General features: G+C 56.7%; 2 protein-coding genes across 7 annotated transcripts; both read left to right on the top strand.

The window, feature by feature from the left end:
• The first annotated feature begins 1657 nt into the window (after window positions 1–1657).
• LGI3 (leucine rich repeat LGI family member 3) lies at window positions 1658–10439 on the top strand. Of its 3 annotated transcripts, none has more exons than XM_007167884.2 (8): window positions 1658–2106; window positions 2984–3055; window positions 3864–3935; window positions 4259–4330; window positions 4431–4502; window positions 5158–5327; window positions 5482–5646; window positions 7721–10439. In XM_007167884.2, exons 1-8 carry the CDS (start codon window positions 1901–1903, stop codon window positions 8536–8538), a joined length of 1647 nt encoding a protein of 548 aa, XP_007167946.1. In that variant the 5' UTR covers window positions 1658–1900; the 3' UTR covers window positions 8539–10439. The 3 variants fall into 3 exon arrangements, with proteins under 3 accessions (XP_007167946.1, XP_007167947.1, XP_007167948.1); XM_007167885.2 differs by having other exon boundaries at window positions 5575–5646; XM_007167886.2 differs by lacking the exon at window positions 5482–5646.
• A 3235-nt stretch (window positions 10440–13674) lies between these two features.
• REEP4 (receptor accessory protein 4) lies at window positions 13675–17743 on the top strand. 4 transcript variants are annotated; one of them, XM_057548574.1, is made up of 9 exons: window positions 13675–14199; window positions 14341–14455; window positions 15011–15083; window positions 15478–15554; window positions 15646–15766; window positions 16177–16290; window positions 16707–16842; window positions 17008–17162; window positions 17256–17743. In XM_057548574.1, the coding sequence occupies exons 2-9, from the start codon at window positions 14418–14420 to the stop codon at window positions 17319–17321; spliced, it is 780 nt and encodes a 259-aa protein (XP_057404557.1). In that variant the 5' UTR covers window positions 13675–14199; window positions 14341–14417; the 3' UTR covers window positions 17322–17743. The 4 variants fall into 4 exon arrangements, with proteins under 4 accessions (XP_057404557.1, XP_057404559.1, XP_057404560.1 ...); XM_057548576.1 differs by having other exon boundaries at window positions 17008–17153; XM_057548575.1 differs by lacking the exon at window positions 14341–14455 and having other exon boundaries at window positions 13676–13728; window positions 14102–14199.
• Window positions 17744–18641: the final 898 nt, after the last annotated feature.

The raw sequence follows: 18641 nt of genomic DNA on the forward strand, positions 1-18641 counted from the left end.
TTTCCTCCTTCCAGCCCCTCAGCCACAGGGGATGAACAAGATTCACTCTGCCCTTTGTGTGCTGGGCAGAGCCGTGCCAGGGACGGGTGGGGATGGTTGCCCAGCTGCCCCAGCCACTCTCCCCACCCCCACTGCTTGTCTTCCCACAAGCTGGCATGGGGAGGGCAGCTGGATGGGCAGTAGCAAGTGAACATCCAAGGTCAGGGGCATCCCTGGCTGGGAGAACATGGACTTAAGCTCAGACCAGAGAATCCCCTGCTAGCAGAGGCTGGGGACAGCTGGGGAAGCATCTTATACCTAGCGATCTCGGTTTCCCGGACTGATGGAAAGAGCACTGGACTGGCAGCCCAGCCACTTGACTGTACCTGTGAGCTCTTGGGACAATCAAACACCCCCTCCACACCCCTGGGAAGTAACATAGTATAGAGCAGCAGTTCTCAAACTTTTTGGCTGCAGGACCCCTTAACACTCTTAAAAAGGTAGCGAGGACCCCAAAGTGCTTTTGTTTATGTGGGTTATACCTATTGATATTTACCATATTGATATTTACTGAGAAATTTAAAAATATGAATTAATTTAATTAAAATAGCAATAATAAACCCATTCTATGTTATAACATACATAACATACAATTTCTTAATGAGATTAACTATTTTACAAAGCAAAAATATTAGGGAGCAGAGTGTCATTGCTTTACATTTTTGGAAATTTCTTTAATTTTGTTAATTCAGTTTAATAGAAGATACCTCTGGAAAATTCCAGGGTACTTCTATAAGAGCATGAAAGTGAAAAGGGCAAACAATGTCTTAACATTGTTAGGAAAACTGTTTTGACCTCAAAGACTCCCTGGAAGGTTCTCAAGGGCCTCTGGGCTCCCTGGACTGGATTTTGAAAACCCCTGGTGTAGAAGAATGGCTGTGGACTTTGGAGTTGGGCACAGTGGATTTAAATCCCTGCTCTGTCACTTTCTTCTTCGGGTACTACGGGCCTCAATTTTCTTATCTGTAGAAGGGGATTAATATCAAAGACCACAGAAGGTTGAGGCGATTAAGTAAGTAGAGTGCACAACACGTAGTAGATGTGATATCAAGCTTGGCTGCTTTCCTCTTGATGTGGGCTTCGGTTTCCTCATTTGTTAAACAAAGGGCTGGACTGGAAACGTCCAAGGCCGTTTCCAGCTCCAACAGGCTGTGGCTATTTAGTGAGGAATGTTCTGGAATTCCACACATTCCCATTCCAACTCCAGTGATATTTCCCCTTTCAGCTCCCACAGACACAAAGGAACATTCTGTTTACTAGCCTGTGAAGACGTGAACACAGATACACACATGTCACTTATGACACATGACATGCCCATGAACTCTGCTTAGAGGCCGCTGAGCGCCAAGACATACGCACAGGTACACAGAGGTTCATGGATCTATACGTAGCACAGAAATGCCCGCCCGGAGCAATATGTGCCTGTGCCCATGCAGAGACAGGTGTGCACGCGTGCAGGATGCACAAAGAGACCTCGCACACACGCACTCACGCACAGCCACGAGCAGATGGCCCCAGAGACCGCCCGCAGGGTGTGCAGCGGCCAGGGCCGCAACCACTCCTTTCAGTGGCTACTCCCCGCCCGGGACTCCCCCCTCCGCCCAGCGCGCCCCCGCCGCCCGCCGCAGTCCGCGTACTCCCAGCTGGTCAGCCCTCGGCTCGCTCCGGGCTCCGCGCATCTCTGCATCTCCCCGAGGGCTCGGCTCGCGGGAGCGAGCAGGGGAGGGGACGGCAGCCGGCGCCCGAGGGCCCGAGGAGTCGCTCTCCGCAGCAGGCAGCTGCGGCCCTAGCTGCGGCAGCGGCTGCCTGTGGCGCCCGCGCGGGGTGGCCGAGAGCGGTGGGGCGAGAGCTCGCAGGCAGCATGGCGGGGCTGCGGGCCAGGCTGGGCTCAGGGCTCGGGCTGCTGGCGCTGTCCACGCTGGGCCTCTGCCTAATGCTGCAAGTCGGCGCCAAGAGGCCCCCCAAGACGCCCCCGTGCCCGCCCAGCTGCTCCTGCACCAGGGACACCGCCTTCTGCGTGGACTCTAAGGCAGTGCCCAGGAACCTGCCCTCCGAGGTCATCTCTCTGTGAGTGCTCTGGTCTGGGGTGGGGTGGGGTGGGAGAGCTTGAGAGGGGAGGAAGGCAAAACCCTGCTCTGGGAGTGGGTGGGGAGAACCCCTGCTCCACCTCTACAAAGTGTGGGGACCAGGAGGGCTCCAGGGCGTCCTCAGGACTGGAGAGTCAAGGCATCAGCCCTGGCTGGGAGTTCTGCAGTCATGCAGGCTCAGCAGCGGTGGCTGGGAAAGCTGGTGTTTATGGCCAAGAATGAATCATCACCACCATCAGCATCAAGGAGACCTACTGTGTGCAGGGCTCTGGACTTGGAGAGAGGGGGTTGTTTACATGAGCATGGGGGCCTCTGCCTGTGATGTCACACCAAGGACAGAAGGCTTCTTGTGGGGGAAGGGTGGCAGCAGGGGGAGGGGTGGAAGTGAGATACACTCCTACAGTGCCCTGGCACGGGCAGATGCCTGCCACTGGTCTCGCCAGCCACTCTGCACGGGGCCAGCCAGCCTGTCACTTGCAGCAAGCGGCCTCAGGGACTAGACAGTCTGTGTGGTCCTTGAGAGCAAGATGCTAATCCACCACCCCCATCTCAGTGCCCCATCCCTCAACAGCACCCAGCACACGGTGGGTGTCTGGATGATGGAGAAGGTGTGGGTGATGGAACCTTCTTTGGGCTGAGGTCCTTAGTGCTCAGAGAGGCAGTAGGGGAGGATGATGAGGAAGGCAGGCAGTGAGCTTGTGAGAAGGGAAAGACAGCCTCAAGTTGGGGGAGGAGCCAGGTGACATGGGGAGTTTCCAGGGTGAGGGTATGCAGAAACCACTGCCCTGTCCACCTCCTGCCACCCCAGCAGAGTCCCTGCATACGCCCCTCAGTACTGACTCAAGTGTCCCCTGCAGGACGCTGGTGAATGCTGCCTTTTCGGAGATCCAGGATGGAGCATTTTCCCACCTGCCACTGCTGCAGTTCCTGTATGGACAGAGCCTTGCTGAAGGAGGCCGGGGAGGGGGGGGGGCGGGGGAAGGGGACAGATCCTGGACTGGGGAGAGGGGAGAGGTTGTGAGTAGCCTTTGGAGGTTAGGAGGCAGGCGTCCCTTACTTTCTCTCCAATGGGAGAGCCACAAACAGCGAAGCAGCGGGGAGTCAGGAGGGGTGCAGGGAACAGCGGTTTTGGGGAAGGAAGATGGGGGTTGCCCACAAAAGCAAAGAAGCGGGTATTTGGGACCCAGTTAGGAATGGACTTTCCTCCTCTGCAGATCCCAAAGAATTGGGTGCAGTAATTTAGGCTGGTACCAGAGGGTGGACACTGCAGGGGAGAGAGCTCATCTTAGAGACAAGTGACCCCAGGGATCAGGTTCTGAAGAAAAAGCTGGGGACTGAAAGGGAGGGAAGACGGGAGGGTCTGGAATTCTAAAAGGGGCTGTTTATGTTTGAAGCCCCAGTTGCAGGAGAGAATATATGTGGTTATCCTCAAACTTGCCATCCATCTGGGAGGGACTGGAGAGGGCTGGGGTGAGGGTGGGAGACAGAGCAGTGGGGAAGGACCCAGCTTGACAAGAGAGATCTGCCCCTGGCTGCTCTTACCCTAGGAGTAAATAGGGACCCTGGGAGCTTCTGGGACCAGAGCAGGATCCTGCCTGGACCTGCCGCCCAGGCTGCTCTGGGGTTCTCTGCTGGGGTCCCAAGGGTGGGAGGCATGGCCCGGGGGTGAGGCAGCTGGCTGGGGGCTGGCATGGCAGGTGTGCTGTTGGAAGCTCTAATCCACCTTTGTCTCTGCAGGTTACTCAATTCCAACAAGTTTACACTGATTGGAGACAATGCCTTCACGGGACTGTCTCACCTGCAGTACCTGTGCGTGGGAAGGAAGGGGGAATTGGGAAGTGGAAGGGAGGAGGGCTGAGGGGGAGGGGGAGTGAGGAGGGCTGGGGGGAGGTGAGGGGGTGAGAGCCCTTGAATCCTCTGACTGCAGGACCCAAGCAGAAGGTCATTTCATCCATCCCTCTGCCTAAACCATCCCGCCTGGATGCCCTGTCGCCACAGACTTAATGTTGCCAGATTCAGAATGGAAGCCTGTCTGAGGGTCATGGGCTGGAATCTAGGTGGGGCATGAGAAGTAGCTGGTCGAGGGTCTGGGATCCCGACTGGTGGCTGAGACAAGTTCTTATTTTCTCCAGCTTCATTGAGAACAATGACATCTGGGCACTTTCCAAGTTTACCTTCAGAGGACTCAAGTCTTTGACACACCTGTGAGTACATCACACTCATACACCAGACCAAAGCCCCCTGTCTCCTGTGGCCTTTGGCTTCGGTCACGATCTTCAGATGACCCAGGGGTCTCTCTTGCAGCTCACTGGCCAACAATAACCTGCAGACACTGCCTAGAGACATCTTTCGGCCCCTGGACATCCTGAGTGACTTGTAAGGCCTGAGTCCTACTTCTTTTGACAATGGCACAGAGGGACACGTCCCTGGAGGGAGGGGTGTGGGAGCCAGAATTGGGAAGATCATAAGGTCTTGACAGGCTGGGAGGGTTTGGGTTTGGGGCAGGGAGAAGGCTAGGTTGAGTTATATATAGATTGGTAGCCTTTCAAGTTGGGGTTCTTCAAGGCATCTGTGGGCCCTCTTAAAATGCACACGAGACGTTATGTATATATGTTTTTTAAAACATGCGCTTTTAAAATCTATGTTTGATTTGAATCTACGTTAAAGTCTGATAGCATAGCCGCAGTCATTGATCAGTATTTCTACAGGAAAACAAAAGCCCTGGATTATGGAAGGTTTGGAGGAATTGGGATGCAACAGATAGTTGTGCAGGTCATACACTGCAAAAGGCAGCTGGCCAAGGAGGCAAGTAAGGGATGAAACTCAGCCCCCACTCTGCTGGCCAAGCACGTGTCCACGGGGCTGCACCCACCCCAAGGGGAACATCTTCCTAACTGGCACAAAGATGCCACATGAGCAACCAACAGCAGCCTTGACAATATCTACTTCTGAAAACCTAGATGGCCTGGGTGGGCAGAGCAGCTGGGAGCCTGTCCCTCTTTGTGTCCCCTCCATTACCCTCATGATCCAGGGACCTGCGGGGCAACTCGCTCAACTGTGACTGCAAGGTGAAGTGGCTGGTGGAGTGGCTGGCACACACCAACACCACGGTGGCGCCCATCTACTGCGCCAGCCCGCCCCGATTCCAAGAGCACAAGGTGCAGGATCTGCCGCTGCGGGAGTTCGACTGCATCACCACAGGTAGGAAGAAGGTGCCCCACCTCGGGCATCAGGCTGGGCCTCCCCAGGGAAGCTCCCAGCACCCTGCCTTGCCAGTCGAGTAACCCTTACCACCCAGAAAGCTCTTACCCTTCTCCCTAACTACCACCACCACCCCCCCAACCCATCCCTGCAGATTTCGTGCTGTACCAGACCCTGTCCTTCCCAGCGGTGTCGGCCGAGCCCTTCCTTTACTCCAGTGACCTCTATTTGGCTTTGGCCCAGCCAGGAGCCAGCGCTTGCACCATCCTCAAGTGGGACTATGTTGAAAGGCAGCTTCGAGACTATGATAGAATCCCAGGTATCTGCGCCTGGCCTGGTTGCGGTGGTCCTTATGGTGGGGTGGGCTCCATTGTTCCTCTTCACTGAGTTCCTATAGGTAGAAGGATAGATGAAACATGGTCTCTGCACATAAGAACTTTCTAGTCTTTGGGGGGAGGCTGATACATACACACATAACATCCACATAATACGTAGGTGTTAGGAGGAAGATATGACCACAATGCTCTGGGAGCACAAAGGAGATGCCTACCCTGGGCAATCAAGGAAGGCTTCCCGGTGGAGGGGATGCCTAAGCTGAATCTTGAAGGATGAGGGAGAGGGAGGAGTGATGTCCAGGATCCTGGCTTAAGTAACTGGATGGTGCCAGAGAACTAAGGAAGATACAGGAGTGGCTAGTGAGCTCAGTTTGGGATCCACTGAGTTTAAGCTGAGTCTAGAAGGCTGAGGGAGACTTAGCTAGGAGAAAAATTGTGGGAAGGGTATTCTGGCAGAGGGAACGGCATGAGCAAAGTCAAGAAGGTGTGCAGCAGCTTAGCATGTGAGAGTATGCACGTGTAAACAATTAGCAGCTCACAGGATGACAGCATAATGTTCAAGGTGGAGAGTGGCAGACGAGACCCGAGAGAGAGATGAGGACCAGACCATTGACAGGTTCTGAGCAGAGTGTATGAATCAATCCAATCTGTATTTTGGAAAATTCCCTCTGTGAGCAGTGTGGAGAGTGCTAGGCATGAAGCAAGACAGGTGGGCACACCAGGAGGGGTTCAGCTGGAGCCTGGACTGAGACAGCAGCAGTGTGGATAGAGAGGTAGAATAAGGGGGGATTGAACTGACCCAAGAGGAAACGGAAAGTTTATATTGCCCTGTATCTATGAAAGAACTTGAAGTCGTTACATAAAAAACCCTTCTCCCAAAGAAGACTCCAGGGCCAGATGGTGAATTCCATCAAACGTTTAAGGAAGAAATAATACCAATCTTACACACACTGTATTAGAAAGCAGAAGGGAGGGTTGACAGGACTTAGGGACTGGTCAGCAGTGGGTGAGGGAGAGGGCGTCAGTGTTGGGGATGGCTCCCAGGATTCAGGATGGGGTGACTGGGCAGAGCCACAAATTAAAATCAAGAACACAGGTTTGGGGGTAGATACAGAGCTCAGTCTCGGCCAGCCAGAGTTTGAGATGCTTGTGGGTGTCGGGGGAAGGAGGGTCTAAGCTGCTGCTCAGGAGCTGGGGGAGTCATCAGCATCTGGGTGCACAGACCAAGGCTGTGGAGAGGACTCAGGGCAGTGACTGCCAGAGCTTGAGGCTCAGCACAGGCTTCCTTTGGGAAACAGGTGGGGTCACGAGGAGGAGGAGGGTGGTGAAGCAGCGCTGGCAAGCAGGAGAGGAGGGGCGATGACTGGGGACACCAGGAGAGGCGAAAGTGTGTCCATACATGACTCCGGTGCCTGAGAAGGGGTCCGGGCAATCTGGTTGTGATGCAGATGTTCTTGTACGTAAAAGCCCTCTCACAAGTGGGAGCTCTTGGGGGATTGTGTTTTCATACACAAGGCTCCAAGGCTCTGTTTACCTAGGCTTTGTCACCAGCTGTTGCTGTGTTCAAACTCTTTCTCCTTCCCCTGCCTGGACATTCGCCAGTGGGGTAGCTTAGGGCAAGTCACTAAGACTCCAAGCCTCAGTTACTTCCTGTGTGAAATTACAAAATAATAGGGTGTATTTCAGCGTGATTCATTGAGGCAATGTGTTCACACTTAGCACAGTGACTGTACACAATAAAAGTTCAATAATGGACATGACGGTTACACAATCGGTCGATATCTAGCAGCACTTACTTTGTGCTCAGTGTCAGCTTGTATTTGAACCTTGGGGTCAAGAGCAAAGGGAGGGTGATGCTGAGATTGATTATTAGCTGTGAGACAATTAGAAAGCATTGAGCACCCAGTGGATATTCAGCGGGGAGAGAATACTGTAGCAAAGACCCTTAGTCTTCGCCCACCGTTGGAAGGGACCAACCCTCTTTTCTGATGGTGTGGCGTGGGGCAGGGGCTTGTGGGCCCCCTGGCGCTGCCTGACTCGCTTCCCTCCATCCTGCAGCCCCCTCTGCAGTGCACTGCAAGCCGATGGTGGTGGACAGCCAGCTGTATGTGGTGGTGGCCCAGTTGTTTGGTGGCTCTTACATTTACCACTGGGACCCCAACACCACGCGCTTCACCAAGCTGCAGGACATCGACCCTCAGCGCGTGCGCAAGCCCAATGACCTCGAGGCCTTCCGCATCGATGGCGACTGGTACTTTGCCGTGGCTGACAGCTCCAAGGCGGGGGCCACCAGCCTCTACCGCTGGCACCAGAACGGCTTCTACTCCCACCAGGCCCTGCATGCCTGGCACCGTGACACTGACCTGGAATTTGTAGACGGCGAGGGCAAGCCACGCCTGATCGTGTCCAGCAGCTCCCAGGCCCCCGTCATCTATCAGTGGAGTCGCACCCAGAAGCAGTTTGTGGCCCAGGGCGAGGTGACCCAGGTGCCTGATGCCCAGGCTGTGAAACACTTCCGCGCAGGTCGCGACAGCTACCTGTGCCTCAGCCGCTACATCGGCGACTCCAAGATCCTGCGCTGGGAGGGCACCCGCTTCTCCGAGGTGCAGGCGCTGCCCTCCAGGGGCTCGCTGGCCCTGCAGCCCTTCCTCGTGGGTGGCCGCCGCTACCTGGCGCTGGGCAGCGACTTCTCCTTCACACAGATCTACCAGTGGGATGAGGGGCGGCAGAAGTTTGTGCGGTTCCAGGAGCTGGCGGTGCAGGCCCCTCGGGCCTTCTGCTACCTGCCTGCTGGGGACGCCCAGCTGCTCCTGGCCCCCAGCTTCAAGGGACAGACACTCGTGTACCGACACGTGGTGGTGGATCTCAGTGCCTAGAGGGGGTCCGAGGCCTCTGGGTCCCTCGGGCAGCACTGGAGGCTGGGTGGAGCCTCCGGGTGAGCAGCATGTTTGCCTGTGTGAAGACACATGTAGCCGACCTGCATACGTGCCCTCATGTACACATCCCCCCGGTGAGCATGGACCGTACCGTGGACTCTAGCCCAGGGATGCCACTTAATTTTCACTGTAATCAGCATGACGTCTTGTATACGCACCAGACAACCCAGCCCCTGGTGCCCTCCCATATGTGGACGCCGGTTCACCCCCCACCACATCTGCAGCCTCCCTTGCTCTGCTGCCTTCCACATGCTCTGGCCCAGGGAGGGGTCCTGGGGGTGCTGGAGGCTGAACCGCTCCCTCCTGTTGTTCAGCTTATCCTTCTGACCCTCTGGTCTTTCCTGTTGGTGCTCCAGTGTCTGTTTACCTGCTCATGCTCCGCATTGCAGCCCATGGCCACGTCCTTCGTACTGCCGGGTGCGCTCACCCACGCTACCTGCCTTCTGCACGCACACGTGGACACGGACAGACTCCCTCAGTTACACGCACACACACCTGTCTACACTCTCATCTCCACATGCACACATGCAGATTCAGTGCTGCCTAAAGTGGGTCCCCTCCATGACCTTGCCTCTCTTCCTGGAGGGGCACAGAGTACCCGTCCTCCTCTGCTCACCCCTGGTGTGCCCACCCTGCAGCTGAAAACGATTGGAATGGTGGTGCCAACCTCTGGGCACCAGCTTGACCTCCTGGGGGCAAAGCCCCTCTGCCCGAAGCAATAACAACAGCTCCAGCAGACCCTGCCGTCTTCCCAGCGCTGTCTCAGTGCTCACTGGAGTTTCCTTCTCTGACCCTGAATCCAGCTCACTGGTGAACAGGAGACCACCCAGATGAAAGCCTTTCTGCTTTTCTTTCCTTAGTTGCCCCAGCCTCAGACCACCCCCTGGTTCAGCCCCACCATTGGGATATGGACCCTGCACTGTGTTGGCTCCTTTGGGTGCGTCCAAGGGCTGGCCAAGCCAGGGACGCTGCAAGCACCTGAGGCATCTGGGCATGTGCCAGGAGTGGAACTGGGCTGAAGAGCATCCTGGGGGCCCTGGTGCCCCTCCAAACCACAGAGGCACACCCCAGGAACACTGCCTTTCAGTGCAAGCTGAGTGCCGCAGGGGGGAGGGAGGGAGGGTCCTGTGGGAGCTGCACCTGGCAGCCAAGCTTCTGCTGCCCTCTGCTGTACGCTGGGAATAGAGGGCTCTGAGATGTTAGGCTGGTAGGGAAGGCACAGGGCGGGGAGTCTCTTCCCTGTGCCCAGACTGTGTGGGGACCTCCAGGTAGGAGGATGCCCAGGGGCACTTGGGGACAATGCTCTGATTCACTTGCTTCAAATAAAAAGTTTCCACCCCATTGACGGCTCTCAGGTATCCAATGGTGATGGTCAGCAGCACCTGTTTCCTTAAGAACAGAGCTGTGTTGTCTGTCCCTGCTGCTTGCAGGGGGCCAGCATCAGCTTTCAGACCCCCTTCCTCCCTGCTCCCCTCCCTCTGAGGAGTAGGCACCCCAAAGTCAGCCGGTGCTGGGGTCAGGAGTTCATGGTGATGACGTTCAGGTGCTGGGTGTGACTAGTCTCTATCACCTGGGGCTGACTCACGGCCAAGTGTTCCTTCTTGGAGATCACAGTCTTGGGGCCCACTGAGACTGGAGGCTGTCCCTCGGTCAGGTCAAATCCAACCAACAGGGCCAAGGACAAGCTCAGCAGCCCGTCTCCTCTCCACCCCCATCTGCTGGACAAATATGTCATCGCTGCCACCCTCGGCCCTAGGTGTGAGATTTCAAGCAAGTGGACTGATTTCTCCAAGCTGAGCTTCTCCTTCTGTAAAGTAAATAATAAAACCTACTTTGTCCAATCCTGATTCTGCCACTTACTAGCTTGGAGGTCTCAACCATGTTCCTTCGCCTATTTGTATCTCAGTTTCCTCATCTGGAAAATGTGGATAATCATGCTACCTATGTGACAGGGTTAACGTGAGATTTGAATGCATTAGATTTATTATGTGTTAATATATGTAAGGCTTAGAATCGTGTGTCTGGCACAGAACTAAGATTTTTTATTTTTGATTGTAGGACTCTGGGAGATACCCAGGTGGCTCAGAGAAGGCTGCTTTGTGGGCGAGGAGAAGGTTGATCTTTGGGGAGACCTGCTGTCTGTGGATTAGGGTTCCTGACCTATCTTCAGTCTCAGAGGCCCTGTACCCTACATCTTACCTTTAGCCTCAGATGCCCACTCCTCACAGCAGGGAATCTCATAGGTGATGTGTTTGGGTTTCCACCTCCTAAAACCACATTCACGTGCTCTTGGCTTAGCAGGTATCTCTTGGGACCCCCCAGCCACGGTGTCCTGGGAATGCCTGTCCGCTTTTTCAGATGGGAATGGGCCCTCATGCTGTGCCAGGGAGAGGTTGCCAGGGAAAGAGGGTTGAGTCTCCCAGACATGTTGGCACTCTGTTGCCCAGTAGAAAGATAAACATCACTCTGACTGTCGCTCCCCCCAGGGCAACCCCCAGGGTTGGGAGACACTTCTCCCCCTGAATGCCCAGCTTTCTGCACATGGGGAATGGAGCCCACCATATGCCTGCCTGGTCACCTGCCAGAGGTGGGTCATCATATGTCCAGAGAGCTGCTGAGCAACCCACTGTAACCGGGTGACTGTGTCAACAGCTCAGGACCAATGGGTGTGAGAGGCAGAGTCCACTCACTCTGCCAAAGCCCAGGAGGGTGACCCCCTCAGCTGTCAGCCTCACGCCCCTCCATGCTCTTAGTAGCAGACCTCTGATGTCTTGTCCCTTAGATTTTTCCAAGCACAGTCATCGGGACCAAGAGTCTCCATGTGAGAGATGGTCCCAGCTGGGTTGGCTTAGGCACAGGGGAGCTCCTCTCCAGCAAATGGGGGTAAAGTGAGGCCTGTGATGCTGAGGGCAGGTGACTCTGGAAGGCAGCAAAGGTGGGTGAGGGGAGGCAGTTCTGCAGCAGGTACCAAAGGCCCGAGGCTCACATGCACACAGTCAGCCCAGGCACCATAACTTCTGGAGGAATGGATGTCCATTCCCTTTTCTGTACCCCCTGCTCCTCCTGAGCTGTCCAGAGGGTCAGTCACATCCTTTTGCTCCAAGGAGACAAGGATACTTTTCACCTTCATTACAATGTCTGTGATCAGAGATGGACGGTGGCCGGGACCTTCCTGAGGGGATCCTAGCCCTGGGTGGTTCTTGTTACTCCAAACTAGGGTGGGAGTTAGGGCCAATGTGAGAAGGTGGTTAGGTGGGGAGAGGGAGGCATCAGGGCCTTGGGGGAGTTTCTCCTGTGGGCCAGTTTCACTGCAAGCTCTCCCACTCAGCAACACCAATAAAACTGATGATGATAATAATGACTATATAATCAATGAGTGTTTATTTATTCCCAAGAAGCCTCCTTTCCCTCCATCATTAGCTATTCCATCCTTTCGATAGATGGTGAGTGTTAACTGTGGCTCTAATAAAAAGTAATAACTGCCCAAGTTTTCTCGTTTTTTCCCCACGCTCTGGGCAGCTCTGCTGTCACCCTCACTTCAGCCCTGCGAGGCAGAGGGGAAGCTGTGCGGGGTGGCGGGGGGGGGGGGAATGATGCACTCCCCATTTTCAGAGGGAGGAATGAGGCACCTAGCAGAAGAGGTACAAAGAATGCAACCCCACGTGGAAAGTTGTAGAAGCAGCAAAGTTTGCCTTCTCTTTTTTTTTTTTAAATTACTTTTTATTGGAGTATAGTTGATTTACAATATTGTAAGCCTTTTCTTTTGAGCCTCCCGCCTTCTTCCAGATACACACCTTCCTCCTAGAGGAGCTTTTCCATTCCCTGTCCCCTCCCAGGGCTGCCCTCAGAAGACTGATTAATCTAAGCATTTATTTATCGTTCACCATCAGGTGCCGTTGGGCAAGTTACTTTCCACCATTGAGCCTATTTCCTAAATGGTAAAAAAAAAAAAAAAAAAAAAAAGGATCTTTGTAAAGATCAAGTCTCTGCGCTCAAAAATGCACTACAAAATAGCAGTCGTTGATACTGTTAAGCTCTCAGGGATATCTGTGTTCTTGACTCACGGAAATAGGTGGGATTTCAAACTTTTGGGGAAGAAGACATGGGGGGCTGGGGACTCCACCCAGAATCTTTCAAATCAGCCTGCCCAGGGATGTGGGCTCTGGAAAGGTATCCCAGAGAGAAGTCAACTCCTGAAGCCCACTCTTCAGCAGGGTGAGCGGGATGGGGGTGATGAGTCCCTCAGGTTCCCTCTCCTCCACCTCCTCCCCACTTTCCCTCTAGGTCACCTCAGCATCTTTGAGGCGCTTACCGATCTCCCGACCTAGTGCTATAAGAGCCGGATTTGCTGGCGCCCAGCCAAACCTCCTTCTAGTTCTCACCTGAGCCTCTAGATTTGCTGGCGCCCAGCCAAACCTCCTTCTAGTTCTCACCTGAGCCTCTAACGGGGGACGTCCACCCATCTCATGCCCATTCCCATTTCACAGAGGGGGAAAACGAGGCAAAAGAGGGGAGCTAGTGAAGATCCGCGAAAACTCTGGGCTCCAAATGTCCTTCGTTTCTTTCTTCCCCCATCGCACCTTTTTTTTTTTTTTTTTTTTTAATTTATTTTTGGCTGCATTGGGTCTTGGTTGCTGAGCGCGGGCTTTCTCCAGTTGTGGTGAGTGGGGGCTACTCCTCGTTGCGGTGCGCGGGCTTCTCATCGCGGTGGCTTCTCTTGTTGCGGAGAATGGACTCTAGGCACGCGGGCTTTAGTAGTTGTGGCTCGCGGGCCCTATAGCGCAGGCTCAGTACTTGTGGCGCACGGGCTTACTTGCTCCGCGGCACGTGGGATCTTCCCGGACCAGGGCTTAGAACCCGTGTTCCCTGTATTGGCAGGCGGATTCTTAACCACTGCACCACCAGGAAAGTCCGCACCTTTTTGTTTCCGCTTCCTACCCCCAAATCTTTCCCATTCGGAGGGCTACTCAACCTACGGGCCCCATCCACCAGTCGGAGGCGCACCGCCACTTTAAGGGGCAGGCCTCTCACCTCCCTGACCTCGCCCCGCCCCCTCCGCGGCCGCACTGCGCCTGCGCCAAGCGCCGGAGACCTGGGGTTGGGCAGAGCCCAGTTCCGTGCAACTTTCAAGTGAGTTGCAAACTCCGCCCCGAGGCCGGTGCAGGTGTCCTGGCGCACTGGGGCCGTGGGGACCCGCACGAACGCAGGCTGCGACCAGCTACCCCTTGCCCGGGACCCACAGCGCCCCTGGCAAGGGCCGAACGCCTGGTTCTCCGGGGCAGGAAGTGCGCGTCGGAGCCGTAACTGCCCGAGCGGCGGGGCGGAAGAGCGTGCCGGCCGGTACCGGCTCCCAACTCGGTTCCTGCCTGCCCCGGCCCACTGGTCTCCCCATTCTTCAGGCTTCCAGCACTGCGGAGTTAGTGGGCGGTGGGCTCCGCCTCCACCAAGAGGCAGCCCGAGCGCCCCTGTGGTTCCCACACCTCCACTGTTAATCCCATCCCAGCGCAGGCGTGAGCGTCCCTCTGGGCGTCTTCCTGGAGGGATCTCCCTTCGCTCCCGAGACTGCAGGATGGTGTCCTGGATGATCTGTCGCCTGGTGGTGTGAGTATGGCCGCTCTAATACCCTCTCTATCCCTGGATGTCAGCCCGCCCCTGGGGTGGAAGCTGGGAATGTCTGGTGGAGAAGGGGGCTTTTTCTGAGCTATGTCACACCTTTCCCCTCCCTCCAACATTCACCGCAAGGGTTAACGGACCTGCGGGCCTGCACAAGGCATTGGGCACCGTGTGCTTGTCCCCCTGCACTCAAGCCTACTTGGCTGATGGCGACCCCCTGCAGTCGCACACACACTGCAGGCAGGTGAGTGGGACGGAGGACCACAGGCTGGCCAGCCGCCCCTTGGCAAACACAGGATGTGGCATGTTGTGGGCAGAGAATCCAGGTGCCGGCTTCCCATCTGAGCAGTCAGTCACGTGACTCACCACCCTGGCCCCAGCTTCCACACTCTGTCCTACTCCTCACCTGGCTGGAATACCCTTGCCTGCAACCTGGCAGTGCCAGGTCTGGTGGCCCTGGGCCTGATTGCACGTCCAGGGGAGGGAACAGCCTGGTGCTCTCATGGCTCCGAAGCCTGCCTCCCACTCACCTTGTGGAGTGGCTATCTGTGCTCTCGCTGCATCATGCACCCATGGGCCACTCGTGCAGGCCTGGGCAGGCTTGGGATGTTTGTAAACAGCAGGGTGGGGAGGTGGCCTCCAGGGCACTGAGTCAGGTGCAGGTTGTGCAAGCCAAGCGGGAAGAACAGGGCAGGCACTGCCACCTCGAACATGGGGTCGGGGGGAGGCCGCCACCTGGCAGGGACATGGGGCGTGGTGCTCCTCACACTCTCCCTCTGCTTTGGGGGCTGCTCTTCAGGCTGGTGTTTGGGATGCTGTACCCAACTTATGCTTCCTACAAGGCTGTGAAGACCAAGAACATTCGTGAATATGTGAGTGCGGGGGTGGGCAGGAGGGCTCAGCTCAGGTGGGGGGACCACAGCCTTGGGGGTGTGGTAGGATTTGGCGAGGTGGGGGAGTCCGAGCTGGCCTCCCTTTCCTCCAGGGGTAGAATCTGGTGGCGTACCCTGGAGCAGAGTGGGTGTGGATGGAGGATGGGCTATTGGGATTCTTTGCAGGATCTTGTGGGTGCAGCCTGTTGGGGGTGGGTACAGGAATGAGTGGCAGTTTCTCAGAGGCAACTTTCTAAGGCCAGCCAGGTGCCAGGGGAATGCAGTGGGACGGGCTTTCTGGAATCTCTGGGCTGGGTCAGCCCGGGACAGGGGATTTGGCACTGCAGGCTCAGCTGCTGGCCTCTGACCTCTCTGCCCGCCCCTCCCCGTCCAGGTTCGGTGGATGATGTACTGGATCGTCTTTGCGCTCTTCATGGCAGTGGAGACCTTCACAGACATCTTTATTTCCTGGTATGGGCACTGGGGTTCTGTGGGCTGCGGGGAGGGGGTGGCCCTCCCTGGCCTGGCTCCCTGGCAGACCTTGCCCCCTCTGCTCTGACAGGTTCCCTTTCTACTACGAGATCAAGATGGCGTTTGTGCTGTGGCTGCTTTCGCCCTATACCAAGGGGGCCAGCCTGCTTTACCGCAAGTTCGTCCACCCATCCTTGTCTCGCCATGAGAAGGTACCCCAGGGGGTGGCAGGGCGGGCAGTGCAGGAGTGGGTGTGAGGCGAAGAGCCCTGGACTTGCAGCTCAAGACACTGGGGACACCTAGGCTCTAATCCCATCCTGCTGCTGTTTAGCCATGGGACCTTGACAGAGCCTAGCCTTCCTCCTCTTCTGGGAAAATCAAATGGGGACACACGTGAATGACCTTTTGGGGGTGTGAGACACCAGCTGGAAGTTGGTTTGGGGATGGTGGGGGGAGGCTGGAGCATGGCCAATCCTTGAGGTGAAGCATCCGGTGAGTGGATGGGGAGCCCTGTGCTCTGTGGGTGGGGTGGGCTGGGAGGCGTGGCTCCCAGTGGTTTCTCTGGGCCATAGAGGAGTGACTAGGACTGTCCGCCTGAGCTTTCCTTCCCCCGTGTCCGCAGGAGATTGACACCTACATCGTGCAGGCCAAGGAGCGCAGCTACGAGACGGTGCTCAGCTTTGGGAAGCGGGGCCTCAACATTGCCGCCTCGGCTGCTGTGCAGGCAGCCGCCAAGGTGCCCTGGGCCCCAGCCCTCCCCCACCCCCACCCCTACCCCCAGGGCCTTTTGAGCGAGTCCAGCTCTCTGTCAGGGAGCCGAGAGATCGCAGCTGTCCAGGCCAGGGGAACAGGGGCGAGAGGTGACAGGTGGGGTGTTGGCAGGAGCACAGAGCTTTAAGTTCAGACTTCCCTGGCTCTGACACTGACCGTGAGTGGCTCCTCTTGCTCCCTGGGCCCTACCTCCCTGCTGGCGCCACAAAGGCACAGGGCTAGAAGGTTGCCATATTTCTTTCGGTCCTGAGGCCTGTGCCCCAGGGATTGCTTGCAGGTCAGCCTTGATTTTCCTGGGCAGCTCCCCTGGTTGAGGCCCCTTCCTGCCAGGAGCCCTGCCCCCCTCCGTCAGGTGGTGCAGCGGATCCCACTCTCTTGCAGAGTCAGGGCGCACTGGCCGGAAGGCTGCGGAGCTTCTCTATGCAGGACCTGCGCACCATCTCCGATGCCCCCGCCCCCACCTACCAGGATCCCCTCTACCTGGAGGACCAGGTACCCCACCGCAGGCCACCCATCGGTGAGTGGGCAGAGGAAGCCAGAGCTGTCCCGAGAGGCATGGCTTCCTCCAGGCAAGCTGTGGCTCCCCGCAGGGCCAGAGGAAAGCCTGGCTCAGCTGGCCCCAGGCCTTCAGACTGTGTCCGTGCCCAGCTTTGCCTCCCGGCCTCCCTCTCCTCCACAACAGGGTACCGGGCAGGGGGCCTGCAGGACAGTGACACCGAGGATGAGTGTTGGTCAGACACAGAAGTGGTCCCCCAGCCATCAGCGCGGCCCCGAGAGAAGCCTCTGGGCCGCACCCAGAGTCTGCGTGTGGTCAAGAGGAAGCCGCTGGTGCGGGAGGTCGGTGGTGAGGAAGGCACAAGGGAAGTGAGCTGCCCTGGTGGCCGCCTCAGCCCGCATCTCTCACGGTGTGCCCGCTCTCTCTCCCCACAGGGCACCTCGCGCTCCCTGAAGGTTCGGACGAGGAAGAAGACCACGCCTTCAGACATGGACAGCTAGGGTCTGCGGAGCCTGGCCCGGTCTTACCTCGTGCCCTGCAGGGCGTTGGGACTGTTTGGAGGGGACCTCTGGCTGCACGTCTGGCCTGCCTGCACCAGCTGCCTGCGTGCTGCCCTCCTGACTCTTGCTGTCGGTTACGGGCCACGTGTGGGGCTGCACCCATGATGTACCAAAGCAGGCTGGGCTCAGGGTTCTATTTATTGTCCTCCTCGCCCCTCTCCCTTCCCAGGTATGGAACCAGAGCCCTCCCCAGACCCCTGAAAAATGAAACCCAAAGCCCACCCAGCTGTGTTCGTTCCTTCCTGTCCTTCAAAGTACTTCACAGCCTTCTCCAAGGCCGTGTGTGTGTCCTGGTTGTATGGTTTGTGTTGGTGAATGAGGCCAGGTTTGTGGAAGTTTTGATAAATAAATGCGTAAAAGTGCTCTGTCTCTTCTGGTTTGTAGTCCCAGCCCTCACAGCACGTGTTATTAAACAGCCTGCCCCAGGCCAGTCTGGGCCAAGTGCTGAAAGGGCGGACAGACTGCCAGAGGGGCCCAGTGTTCTGGGGCAGATAGCCATTGACAAATTGTTGTGATGCGGCAAGTACTATTATGGAAAGCTCTTGGGGACCTCTGAGAACACGGATGGGAGAGTGGGGTGCGGTGGGGGTGGGGCGGGCAGTCCAGAGTCTAAGAATGCAATCCGGAGGGGATGGGATCAGGCCTTGATGGGAAGTAGAAACCAGTGGGGGCGAAGGTGTGGAGGGACCTCAGGCAGCACGATAATCTCATGGGGATTAGCTGAAGCTGTGCGGAAGATTAGGGCTGGGGAGGCCGATTTCCTCCAAGGGCCTGCCAGGCCTCTAGGCAGCTCCCGGTGCATCGAGTTCGTAAACACTCAGGTTGACAGTTAGGAGCTTTGCACCTCTGCGGAGTGGCCGTGAGAGGGCAGCAGCTGCCAGGGTCTGGGCTGCCCCCAGCTTCCAGGTCAAGGAGGGCGGAGCTTGGAGGCTGGGTAGAGCCTTGCGCTGCTGGGGCCTGTCAGCTAGCTGGCTGGAGGGATGATGCAGAACTCGGGTCCGGCCTCCAAAGGCCCTCGCTGCTGCTCCTGGTCATTGGTCCTCAGCCAGTCCCATCCACGAATCTCCTCTGTTCTGAGACCCAGACTGTTTGCTGGCTCCACTCCATCCCCTACTCTAATCCCTGGGGCAGCCAGTGCCCAGCCCTGGCCTCTCCTGCCCCTGGATGCTGGTCTCACTGTACTGTCCCCGGGCTGCTCCCCTCTCCCACCCACATGCCTCCTCTTCTTTCCCGCTTTCGATTAAGTCAAGAGATGGGTGA

The sequence above is a fragment of the Balaenoptera acutorostrata genome, chromosome 6, assembly GCF_949987535.1.
Source record: "Balaenoptera acutorostrata chromosome 6, mBalAcu1.1, whole genome shotgun sequence".
Lineage (NCBI taxonomy): Eukaryota > Metazoa > Chordata > Mammalia > Artiodactyla > Balaenopteridae > Balaenoptera > Balaenoptera acutorostrata.